Source organism: Salvelinus namaycush, chromosome 27 (assembly GCF_016432855.1).
Source record: "Salvelinus namaycush isolate Seneca chromosome 27, SaNama_1.0, whole genome shotgun sequence".
NCBI classification, from domain to species: domain Eukaryota; kingdom Metazoa; phylum Chordata; class Actinopteri; order Salmoniformes; family Salmonidae; genus Salvelinus; species Salvelinus namaycush.
In genome coordinates, this window is record NC_052333.1 from 29,619,489 (window position 1) to 29,632,142 (window position 12,654).

General features: G+C 41.4%; 1 protein-coding gene and 1 long non-coding RNA gene across 2 annotated transcripts in view; one reads left to right on the forward strand and one right to left on the reverse strand.

The window, feature by feature from the left end:
* LOC120022230 (venom phosphodiesterase 1) overlaps window positions 1-12,654 on the reverse strand; it is a 31,237-nt gene that overhangs the window by 16,900 nt on the left and 1,683 nt on the right. Inside the window, exons 2-15 of the mRNA XM_038966114.1 lie at window positions 9,633-9,720; window positions 9,246-9,380; window positions 7,626-7,751; window positions 7,410-7,470; window positions 7,147-7,244; window positions 6,945-7,024; window positions 5,062-5,181; window positions 4,652-4,761; window positions 4,468-4,533; window positions 4,276-4,348; window positions 876-984; window positions 485-613; window positions 367-398; window positions 14-141 (exon numbers count right to left, since the gene is read on the reverse strand). Coding sequence (XP_038822042.1) covers window positions 14-141; window positions 367-398; window positions 485-613; window positions 876-984; window positions 4,276-4,348; window positions 4,468-4,533; window positions 4,652-4,761; window positions 5,062-5,181; window positions 6,945-7,024; window positions 7,147-7,244; window positions 7,410-7,470; window positions 7,626-7,751; window positions 9,246-9,380; window positions 9,633-9,720 — 1,355 coding nt within the window. The remainder of the gene's footprint in view (window positions 1-13; window positions 142-366; window positions 399-484; window positions 614-875; window positions 985-4,275; window positions 4,349-4,467; window positions 4,534-4,651; window positions 4,762-5,061; window positions 5,182-6,944; window positions 7,025-7,146; window positions 7,245-7,409; window positions 7,471-7,625; window positions 7,752-9,245; window positions 9,381-9,632; window positions 9,721-12,654) is intronic.
* LOC120022231 lies at window positions 10,553-12,355 on the forward strand. The gene is made up of 2 exons (XR_005472593.1): window positions 10,553-10,654; window positions 11,929-12,355. It is a non-coding gene; the product is annotated as an uncharacterized LOC120022231 (long non-coding RNA).

Sequence of the window (12,654 nt, forward strand, 5' to 3'; positions counted from 1 at the left end):
CTTAAATCGGTACCTCTCGAACAGCCATCCTGGATTGACTATCACACTGACGTCCTCAATGCGTCTACTGTTTGCGTAGTGGAACCGCTTGGGCAGATGGTTTTTCAGGTAAGGCTTGACCTTCTGACCGTTCTTCTTGCACTGGAATCCCAAGAAAACAACATAATATTTTTGATCAATCACTAGGTTTCTATAACAGATACAGTATTAGGGACAAAACATTATGGGACTGAATACAAACAACATATGAACATCTTCAGTTTGCCTAAACATTTGATTATTCCTCAATTGGAGCATTTCCAGTCAATATGGCAGTCACGGCTAGTTTAAATCAAGGTGAATGATTTATTGTAGCTTCTTACTCACCGTCATGTTGGCTACAAGTTGGGCCGAGTCCACTGTCAAAGGAAACAACAGGAATATGTCATTTTTATTGCGATACAAAGAAAGGGTACATTTTCTACATGTTTGGTCTTACACTCACAGGGTTGGTTTTTGTCATTGGATCTAATTCTCCCAAATGGTCCCTCGTAGACATATAGATCACGAACATTTTCCACCTGGAGTAGATCCTGGAGGACTTCCTTCCTGTCACAACTTGTGTCCTCCATACCTATTGGTGTAGCCCAATAAAGTTTTTGTTGAAGTTTCCACACAAACTTATTTGTACAGCCATGAACTATTAAGCCACAACATGAATACAACAATGCTCACTATTTTTTCATGTTTGTAGACTAATTCCATATTATTCTAAATACATTACATTTTTAGATATACTAGGTCTATGGGAAAGAGGTCCATTTGCTGTCCAGATGTCAGATTTGTGGAGGTAAAGGGCGAATACATTTGATTCCTTTGATTTATTAGCCTCCTACCGTGGTCCGCTACGATGATGATGTTGAGACACTGATGCAGGTTCAGCTGTTTGAGTCCGTTCATCAGTTGACCAATGACCTTGTCCACTCCCGTGAGAGCCTCGATCAACTGAAATACAGTGAGAAACTTGTGAGACTGTTATAACTGTGACTGTAGTCTTCAATGACTTCATTGACCAAGGCTAATGGCACCCTCAACATAATCAAACCTTGATTATTGTTAAGTACCAGTCTATTTACAAAAAGTAAACACACTTTGACGTGATTTATGCATGATTATATGAAAACAAATGTTGAGTTCTATAAAAAAAAAAAAACTATGTAATTTTCTCTTGGGGTTACTACAATATGTAAATGTCATTAGATCATAACTTTGCATCATGATGATTTAACAATATGTTTGCATTTATAAGGCAACTGATTTGAAGGGGCTTTTTCAATGGAGAAAAAGTATGCCCAACTTAATTGTCAATGGCACCATTTGTTCACATGTGAGCAAGACATTGAACTTTCACCTTTTGGTGAGCACTTTCATTTGGCGTTCAGCATTGAATCTAAGCCATGTGTTTTGTATACAGTGGTCATGGATATGTATACAGCGGTCATGGATCAAAATCATTCAGTGGGTTGCTCTGTCTATCAAATCAAATCAAATATTTTTTGTCACATGCACTGAAAACAACAGGTACCTTACAGTGAAATGCTTACTTACAAGCCCTTAACCAATTTATTTTATTTAACCTTCATTTAACTAGGCAAATCAGTTAAGAACAAATTCCTATTTACAATGAAGGCCTACCCCGGCCAAACCCGGACGACACTTGGCCAATTGTGCGCCGCCCTATGGCACTCCCAATCGCGGCCGGATGTGATTCAACCTGGATTCGAACCAGGGGGGGGCTTAGAACCAGGGGCTTAGATTGAGATGCAGTGCCTTAGACCGCTGTGCCACTCGGGAGCCCAAAACCAACAATGCAGTTTTAAGAAAAATAAGTGTTAAGTAGAAAATAGATTAGTAAAAAATAAAAATACCAAATAATTAAAGAACAGCAGTAAAATAACAGTAGCGAGGATATATACAGGGGGAACCGGTACAGAGTGAGTGTGTGGGGGCACAGGTTAGGCGAGGTAATTGAGGTAATATGTACATGTAGATAGAGTTAAAGTGACTATGCATAGATAATAAACAGAGAGTAGCAGCAGCGTAAAAGAGGGGGGCAATGCAAATAGTCTGGGTAGCCATTTGATTAGCTGTTCAGGAGTCTTATTGATTGGGGGTAGAAGCTGTTAAGAAGCCTTTTGGACCTAGACTTGGCGCTCTGGTACCGGTTTCCGTGTGGTAGCAGAGTGAACAGTCTATGACTTGGGTGGCTGGAGTCTTTGACAGATTTTAGGGTCTTCCTCTGACACCGCCTGGTATTGAGGTCCTGGATGGCAGGAAGCTTGGCCCCAGTGATGTACTGGGCCGTACGCACTACCCTCTGTAGTGCCTTGCGGTCGGAGGCTGAGCAGTTGCCATACCAGGTAGTGATGCAACCAGTCAGGATGCTCTCGATGGGGCAGCTGTAGAACTTTTTGAGGATCTGAGGATCCATGCCAAATCATTTTAGTCTCCTGAGGGGGAATAGGCTTTGTCATGCTCTCTTCACGACTGTCTTGGTGTGTTCGGACCATGATAGTTTGTTGGTGATGTGGACACAAAGGAACTTGAAGCTCTCTACCTGCTCCACTGCAGCCCTGTCGATGAGAATGGGGGCGTGCTCGGTCCTCCTTTTCCTGTAGTCCACAATAATCTCCTTTGTCTTGATCACGTTGAGGGAGAGGTTGTTATACTGGCACCACACGGCTAGGTCTCTGACCTCCTCCCTAAAGGCTGTCTCATCGTTGTCGGTGATCAGGCCTACCACTGTTGTCGTCAGCAAACTTAATGATGGTGTTGGAGTCGTGCCTGGCCATGCAGTCATGAGTGAACAGGGAGTACAGGAGGGGACTGAGCATGCACCCCTGAGGGACCCCCGTGTTGAGGATCAGCGTGGTGGATGTGTTGTTACCTACCCTTACCACTTGGGGACAGCCCATCAGGAAGTCCAGGATCCAGTTGCAGAGGGAGGTGTATAGTCCCTTAGTGAAGAGCTTTGAGGGCACCACTATGGTGTTGAGCGCTGAGCTGTAGTCAATGAGTAGCATTCCCACATAGTTGTTCCTTTTGTCCAGGTGGGAAAGGGCAGTGTGGAATGCAATCTATATTGCATCATCTGTTGATCTGTTGGGGCAGTATGCAAATTGGAGTGGGTCTAGTTTTTCTGGGATAATGGTGTTGATGTGAGCCATGAACAGTCTTTCAAAGTATTTTATGGCTACAGATGTAAGTGCTACGGGTCTGTAGTCATTTTGGCAGGTTACCTTAGTGTTCTTGGGCACAGGGACTATGGTGGTCTGCTTGAAGCATGTTGGTATTACAGCCTCAGTCAGGGACAGGTTGAAAATGTCAGTGAAGACACTTGCCGTATGTTGTGTAAATGAGAGTTATGTCAGGGGTTGATTGTGGTGCTATAAAAGCATGTTAAAAGCAGTTAGGAGAACAAAAACAAAGGGTAGTTTCGACACATGCCTGACCTAAACACAAGAAGTGAGCCTTTTTGGATTACATTACGTAACAACAAAGCAGTACATCATGACCTTTTGCTGTTTTGTCCTCGACAGGAATCGAACAACACCTTTGAGGTGGCAGCCTTAATGCTTGACTGAAATAGGTGCCAGTACTCATTTTGTGTGCTGGTACTGTTTCTATTTAGGTGCAGGAACTCTGCAGTAGTGTTAATTCTAATATTAGTTATTTTGTCATTTTGGTTATTTTATTAATAAAGATTTATGGACCATTTCATCAAAGTACTTCAGAGCGTCTGAAGTGTATCTTATTAATGCGAGAGCTTTGGACTGTAAAGTTCTATCAGAAAAAAATATTATTCTGAGATAATTAGCTTTAATGTTCCGGACTCTCATTGGTTTGAATGGTGTCAGCAATTTCTTCTTGTATTCTTTTGAACATAACAACATGAATTGTTGCATTTAGAGTACTTTATAGGTAGAGAACAGAACAAGGCTATGTCAATAACAACATTTTTTTTTAAAATGCAGATATAGCTTTATTGTCCCAAGCTCTCGAATGGTAGATACAGTATAAGCTTAACAATCCAGAACCTGCTTTGACCTGCAGGTTGTTGTAAGGTTGTTGCACCAGAGGTATTTCAATGATCTGAGAACACAGGGCAGGAGAAAGCAATATGGTGGACAGAAACCTGTTGTTTGCCCTTCGCCTCTCAAGGTATTTCAGTTAATTGCATATGAAATAACTTCAGACTAATGAGATGCATCCTGGTTGTTTTCCTATTGAACTTACCCCTCCACTGACAGGACCAAAGCTGTGCCCCGACTTGTCCGGCTCCTCGAGGTACAACGTGAAGAAATCTGGCCTGCAGGGACAACAATTGTTATACACCACGACATTATACACAATGCACTTTAGGCTTGAATGTCTCTGATAAAGGCTTGCTAGTAGCTGGGATGCCTCTAACTTAAAAGGGGGATTTACCTCTCATTATCTGGCAACTGTAGCCACTTCAGGAGTGTGAAGACCCTCTCCTCAAAAGGTATTTTTCTGAAATGAAATGAAAGGCATGACAATAGAAAATGACAGTTCTTATCATCCAAGGGCAATAAAGCTATCGGTCTATTCATATATGAGAAACAAGATAATTTATTCCTGATTATATTACCCGTTGTAGTCTTCGTTGATGTCTGGGAAACTGCCATTGATTTTGACATCTGAGCCAGGCCAGAAATACGTCCCTGCTCTCAGTCCTTGGTAACTGGCAGTGTGCCAAATCTACAATGACAAGGTTATGAGCGAGAATATTTTCGAATCACTCCTCAGTACTGATCGAAGTATTCTGCTGAGCAGAGAGTTGTGTTCTTTTGTGAACTACAGCAACACACGTAAATGCACAACACACAATGAAAAATAAATATTGACGTCAGGCTGACTTTCAACGCTATGGTCAAAAGATGGCAGTAGGCCCCATATCTGACTGTGGGAAACCAAATAAAAGTATTATTTTCTTGCTTATTTAGCTCTCTAAAGGTCTCAATGTGAATGGCAAAGCAGGAAGCAGGAGGGTGGACTCACCGGCTGACCAAGGTACCATCTGGGGTTGGACTTCTCATCGTTTGACAGACTGAAGGAAGCGTCGAACACAGGGTCATACATCTTGTTGTCAACCAGCCCGTGGGACTCGGAGTACATGCCCTAAAGATGACACAGTGGACATTTTGTGAAGAATACAAAATTAATGACACAGTTTTGGTAATGACACAAACTGCTGCATATTTTTTATTTCTTATACAGTTGAAGTCGGAAGTTTACATACACCTTAGCCAAATTGATACAGATCAGTTTTTCACAATTCCTGACATTTAATCCTAGTAAAAATTCCCTGTCTTAGGTCAGTTAGGATCAAAAGTTTACATACAGGGCAAAAGTTTACATACACTCAATTAGTATTTGGTAGCATTGCCTTTAAATTATTTAACTTGGGTCAAACGTTTGGGTAGCCTTCCATAAGCTTCCCACAATAAGTTGGGTGAATTTTGGCCCATTCCTCCTGACAGAGCTGGTGTAACTGAGTCAGGTTTGTAGACCTCCTTGCTCGCACACGCTTTTTCAGTTCTGCCCACAAATTTTCTATAGCATTGAGGTCAGGGCTTTGTGATGGCCACTCCAATACCTTGACTTTCTTGTCTTTAAGCCATTTTGCCACAACTTTGGAAGTATGCTTGGAGTCATTGACCATTTAGAAGACCCATTTGCGACCAAGCTTTAACTTCCTGACTGATGTCTTGAGATGTTGCTTCAATATAGCCACATCATTTTCCTACCTCATGATGCCATCTATTTTGTGAAGTGCACCAGTCCCTCCTGCAGCAAAGCACCCCCACAACATGATGCTGCCACCCCCGTCCTTCACGGTTGGGATGGTGTTCTTCGGCTTGCAAGCATCCCCCTTTTTCCTCCAAATATAACGATGGTCATTATGGCCAAACAGTTATATTTTTGTTTCATCAGACCAGAGGATATTTCTCCAAAAAGACCCATCTTTGTCAGCATGTACAGTTGCAAACCGTAGTCGGGCTTTTTTTATGGCGGTTTTGGAGTAGTGGCATCTTCTTTGCTGAGTGGCCTTTCAGGTTATGTCGATATAGGACTCGTTTTACTGTGGATATAGATACTTTTGTACCTGTTTTCTCCAGCATCTTCATAAGGTCCTTTGCTGTTGTTCTGGGATTGATTTGCACTTTTCGCACCAAAGTACATTCATCTTTAGGAGACAGAACGCGTCTCCTTCCTGAGCGGTATGACGGCTGCGTGGTCCCATGGTGTTTATACTTGCGTACTATTGTTTGTACAGATGAACGTGGTACCTTCAGGCGTTTGGAAATTGCTCCCAAGTATGAACCAGACTTGTGGAGGTCTACATTTTTTTTTCTGAGGTCTTGGCTGATTTCTTTTGATTTTCCCATGATGTCAAACAAAGAGGCACTGAGTTTGAAGGTAGGCCTTGAAATACATCCATAGGTACACCTCCAATTCACTCAAATTGTGTTAATTAGCCTATCAGAAGCTTCTAAAGTCATGACATAATTTTCTGGAATTTTCCAAACTGTTTAAAGGCACAGTCACTTAGTGTATGTAAACTTCTGACCCACTGGAATTGTGATACTGTGAATTATAAGTGAAATTATCTGTCTGTAAACAATTGTTGGAAAAATTACTTGTGGCATGCACAAAGTAGATGTCCTAACCGACTTGCCAAAACTATAGTTTGTTCACAAGAAATGTGTGGAGTGGTTGATAAACAAGTTTTAATGACTCCAACCTAAGTGTATGTAAACTTCCGACTTCAACTGTATATTTGATATCCCCTTTTTGGCTGATATACAATTCTGTTGGTCTTTAAAAATATCTGTCATTGTGCATAACAATGGGTTTGTGTGTGAGGATATGAGGCTAACCGTGGCAATGGTGTAGTGATTAGGGAAGGTAATGCTGGGGAACACAGGCTGCATGTAAGGTGCAGAGGTGCCACAGGTTCCTGTTAGAGGGATAAGGACAAAGATGAGCCCTTATGTGCAAGCCCATTGGTATGGTTAAGGCAGCTGAATAGGGATGATGGCACAAACTGATCCCATCTGACAAAGGGATGATGGGACTCACTCAGTTTGTCCAGGACGGGGATGAGGGAACTCCATGTTTGTTGATACTCTGCTCTCAAGCCGTCCAGTGAGATGAGGAGCAGCGGCTGCAGTTTAAAGCTAAGGGTAAAATTATAGATTTTAGAAACATTTAGAAAATATGTAGAATTTTACATTTTTTACATTTTAGTTTAGTAATTCAGGTAGATATTGAAGCCTTTTCTAATCATCTTGGCATTCTTGTTTTTTTCAATTTTGTGCATTCCTTAATGCGCTAAACCATACTTCGCTGGACATTTTGGGCTCGTCAAATCCACACAGTCATCTGCCACCCATTCTGTCTCTCCTTCATTTATGGGAAAACAAGTACAAGTGAGAAAATTGAAGGAAAAAAATTATTTCAAGTGTTCTTCCAAATCTGTCTCAATGCAAACATTTGAGCTATTGAGGATACATGGTAATGTGTACATTGACGTGTACATTTCATAAAGTTCTTCTCACCTTGACAGACATGTTTGAAGTTGGTACAACAGTCACCAGCACCCAGGCAGTCGTCAGAGCAGTGGCACCTGCTCTCCGCCAACCTCGTTTCTCCACAGCGCAGTTTGGTGCACTCCCATTGTTGAGCTGTTGGATTAAACCATTAGAAGTGGTGAAGCTAGCTAAACCATAATAAGCTGACATGTGAACAAGGTAACAATTCTGTCATCAAAGTTCAGTCTTTTCTTAGTTTAATAAAGTGGTAGACTTGAACCCTATTGGTCATAATATGCTATCATAAAAAATTCTACAACATGACAACACCCAGTGGCAGTCGGTGCCGTTTATGATGAGGGAGGAAGTTTTTTTTTTCATGAGCATGACCTTATTTCTATTACAGCGTATTGAATGACTGTCATTCATATTCTATTCACCCAGCTCAATGTAACATCGATAGGTTAAGGCTACTACATAATACTCAAATTTTCACAATAATATCATGAGGTTGCTAAAACCTAGCCTATGAATGAAAGCTTACAACGTAGGTGCACACAGGTCAGGAGAAACATGTGAGGCCTTGCACACTCTTGCCTGCATCTAGCTGGTAAAGAGGGTGTAATCATTAGTCCAACAGTTGCAAACGAGAGTTCAGGTATGTTCATCCCTGTTTCGTTCTGTTTGCTTCCGTTTAAGAAACGTTTTTCAACAGAATTGGCGGAATGAATACAACCCGCGTAAACACAGTTCACTTTCATAGCAGCCACATTGTACTCCTTCTCGCATCTATTCACTCTCCTCCTCTCACCTTGTCCCGTCGTTTGTGGACTTCAATGCACAACACATCAGCTGTATGTGACCAGGTGAAAAAAACTCATTCTCTAATTCATTCTCTAATCCTTTGATTGGGTGGACAACATGTCAGTTCATGCTACTAGAACTCTGATAGGTTGGAGGATGTCCTCCGGAAGTTGTCATAATTACTGTGTAAGTCTATAGAAGGGGGTGAGAACCATAAGCCTCCTAGGATTTGTATTGAAGTCAATATATCCAGAGGAGAACGGAAGCTAGCTGTCCTCCGGCTAAATCATGGTGCTACCCTACAGAGTGCTGTTGAGGCTACTGCAGACTTTCATTGCAAAACTGTGTTTTTCATTGCAAAACAATTATTTGGTGACGTGAATATATTTAGTTTAGTTTTATCTAAACTAAATATATTTTATTTTTATGGAATTCACTGAGGAGGATTGTCCTCCCCTTCCTCCTCTGAGGAGCCTCCACTGATAACACCATACTTATCAAAGGTATTCATATCAGTATGCCAATGTATGAGTTCAATTTGTGAGGACATTCAGTGGGTGATATAGGGCAGGGGTTCCCAAACTTTTTCACTCTGGGTCCCTGTTCCAGCATTGGGTAATCCCGCCCCCCAAATTTCTGACAAGTTATAAATAGCTTTCTAAGGTATGCAATGACTAACATGGCAAGAGGAACTGAGAATGCACTATGCACTTTCGAAATTGCACCTTGTGCATTCTACTATTACTGCCCCCCCCCCCCCCCCCCCCCCCCCCCCGCCCCCGCTAGGTGGCGCGCCCCACAGTTTGGGAACCACTGATGTAATTTACAGTAAACATGGCTCACTTGGTTGGAAACAGGTGTCCTGAAAGTCATAGCAACAGTTATTGTTGATAACACACTGAGTATCACAGCGACAGCCTGGTGTTTCATCGTCGAAGGGCTCGTAGCATCTGTTCTTGCAGGAGGTAGTGGGAACCACTGGAACACATGAAGGTACATTGAGCAGTTCCAGTGGATTTCACAGGTGCAGCTTATACAGTAGAACAGGGGGCACCAACTGATCAGGGGGCCAAATCCGGCCCACGAGCCAATTTGATTTGGCACACCAAGGTAGTCTTTGTTTTATTGTTGAAGTGGTGATATCAAATATCACATATAATTGTAATTATACATATTGTGGTTGTGTATGTGATTTTTTTACAGAATATGCTCCAATAAGAAATAGTGTACCTTTGTTTCGACAGTCCTCTAGTTGTAAACCAAGCCCCAGTCCGAGCCCTAGGATTATGGTGACCATGGAGATCGCCAAAGCACCTATCTACACATACAGACACACACAGACACATACATGCGTGTAAGCGCGCACACACACACACACACACACGCACACACACACACACACACACACACACACACACACACACAAACATACACACACAGTATAAGTACAAGTATCAACCACAAAGACACTAGTTGTACTATTTTCTAATACAAAATGTTTTTGAAAAAAGGGCATCCCATTTACTGTGGTATACCAAGACGGTAACACTTTACAATAAGGTTCCATTTGTAAAGGGTTTATAAAGGGTTTGTAATTACGATACTAACACTTATTTAATCATTTTTAAATGCATTATTAACCATTAATAAATGGGTTATAACAAATTAGTCAAAATAGTGCTTGCCAAAAAGTGAGCCACTATTTACCTCCAGCTATTAACCATTTATAAATGCTCTTCCAAATGCGTATACTATTGAACCCTTATGTATCATCATGCAACCTTATTTTCAATGGTTGCACAGTTAAACTATAGTCATTTTCTCACTTTTGGGTGTGATGCATTGTTGCTCTGTCCCAGGAACAGAAGAGGTTGGTTTTCAGACCAACGGTCAACTCCCATGATGTGTCTTTCCCCCACGTTTGAACCCCTGATGATGCATTGGTACACATATTTAAGGACTCATCTGAAGAGACCTCATCTGAAGATCTCAAGCCATATTACTGGTGTGGTTCGCTGGTTTCTGAAAAATGTCCCCTACTTTGTGAGGAGATCTGCCCATCTGTGAAACGTGCTTGAAATAAAGATGACCTGGAACGTGTCCAGAATGTTGTGTTGGCACTGACATTATGTGACAGTGCGTAATGAAGAATCATGATGGACGTGGCTATGAGAAGTGTGCAAAGTCCAGACAGAAGAGATTACATGAAATAATCATTGGTCACAGGATCAAAATGTCGATATGGAGAGAGGGTAAATTCTCTATGCAATTTGTTTCACCTTTGAATACAGAAATTCTGCTGGATGATTTAGCACGCTGCTCAGTTAGCTAAATTTAGCTAGCTTTTGTTTAGCTAGCTTTTGTGGATTAGCATGCTAGCTAGCTATAGTAGTTATCTAACTAGCTGTTAGCTGGTAAGTTAGCTAGCTAGCATTCTTTTTCAGCACACTAACATGAGTGGTTGCAATTTTAAGACGAACTTACTTGAGTGTATTAGCAAAAATCAAGATAACTAGCTAACCCTTTCATCTGTGATAGCTAGCTATTGGTGTTAGCAAGTTTTATTTTTATTTCACTTTTATTTAACCAGGTAGGCTAGTTGAGAACAAGTTCTCATTTGCAACTGCGACCTGGCCAAGGTAAAGCAAAGCAGTTCGACACATACAACAACACAGAGTTACATGTTAAACACTGGCTATTATTAGTTTTAGCTAGCAGTGGTTAACATAACTAGCTAAGGCTAAATGGTGAGAATCATGATGATGATATCCAAGCACGACTCCAACACCATCATTAAGTTTGCCGACGACACAACGGAGGTAGGCCTGATCACCGACAACGATGAGACAGCCTATAGGGAGGAGCTCAGAGACCTGGCAGTGTGGTGCCAGGACAACAACCTCTCCCTCAACGTGATCAAGACAAAGGAGATGATTGTGGACTTCAAGAAAAGGAGGGACGAGCACACCCCATTCTCATCGTCAGGGCTGTAGTGGAGCAGGTAGAGAGCTTCAAGTTCCTTTGTGTCCACATCACCAACAAACTATCATGGTCCAAACATATCAAGACAATCGTGAAGAGGGCACGACAACACCTATTCCCCCTCAGGAGACTGAAAAGATTTGGCATGGGTCCTCAGATCCTCAAAAAGTTCTACAGCTGCACCATCGAGACCTTCCTGACTGGTTGCATGACTGCCTGGTATGGCAACTGCTCGGCCTCCGACTGCAAGGCACTACAGGGGGTAGTGCGTACGGCCCAGTACATCACTGGGGCCAAGCTTCCTGCCATCCAGGACCTCAGAGGAAGGCCCTAAAACCCCATGGAATCTGTTTTTCTTCAATATAGCTACGCAGCACACTGAACATCAGCTGTGCCGTTTCATGCTCGCGACCCCATTTTCATATCAGGCAACCCCACATGGGGTTGCGACCCTTAGTTTAGGAACCGCTATAGTAGAGTAATGTAGCTATTATCTATGCTAAATTGTCATAAATTCCTCTTATCTCCCAAACATTCCCATAAGGTCTGCGACTTCAGGATGGGAAAATGCTTAACAAGAAAGAAACGGATGAAGACAGAATGAGACCCTATGTGGTATGTTAAATAGTTAATCTGTCAATTTCTCTTCTGATTTGTAATGTTAAAAAGGGGAGAAAAAGACACCCCTGTTTATCTGAATTAGATAGGCTACTCACTATTCCAATATTAGGCTACAGATTTGAGTCACTGCAATTAAAATTGTTTCCCCAATGTATCCTTCTATTAAATTCTTTTTTTTTTCTTACTATGTATTGCAGGTTTAAGGAGATTACTGTATATACTGTTAGAAATGTTTGTAACAACATGAATAAATGTCCAGAAATTTTCAACTTTCTTTTAAGCAATTTAATGTTTTTAAGTTATAAATACTGGTAGGCCTAACTCATGAATAAATGGTCAGTATGTTTCCACTTTCTTTAAAGTTTATAGATCTGTCATTCTCATTGAAAGCAAGTCTAAGAAGTGATAGATCTGTTTTTATGTGTGCTATTTCAATGCTTCCTGTTCTTATGTTTCATTTTTCTGTCTTTTACTTTCGGTTTTGTACACCAGCTTCAAACAGCTGAAAATACAATATCTTTGGTTATGGAAAATATATTTCACAGCGGTTTAGATGGTACAATGATTCTCTACACAATGACTGCTTGTTTTGTTACATAAACTGAAATGAGTCTAACTATTTGAATTTTAGCAACCAGGAAATGGTGGA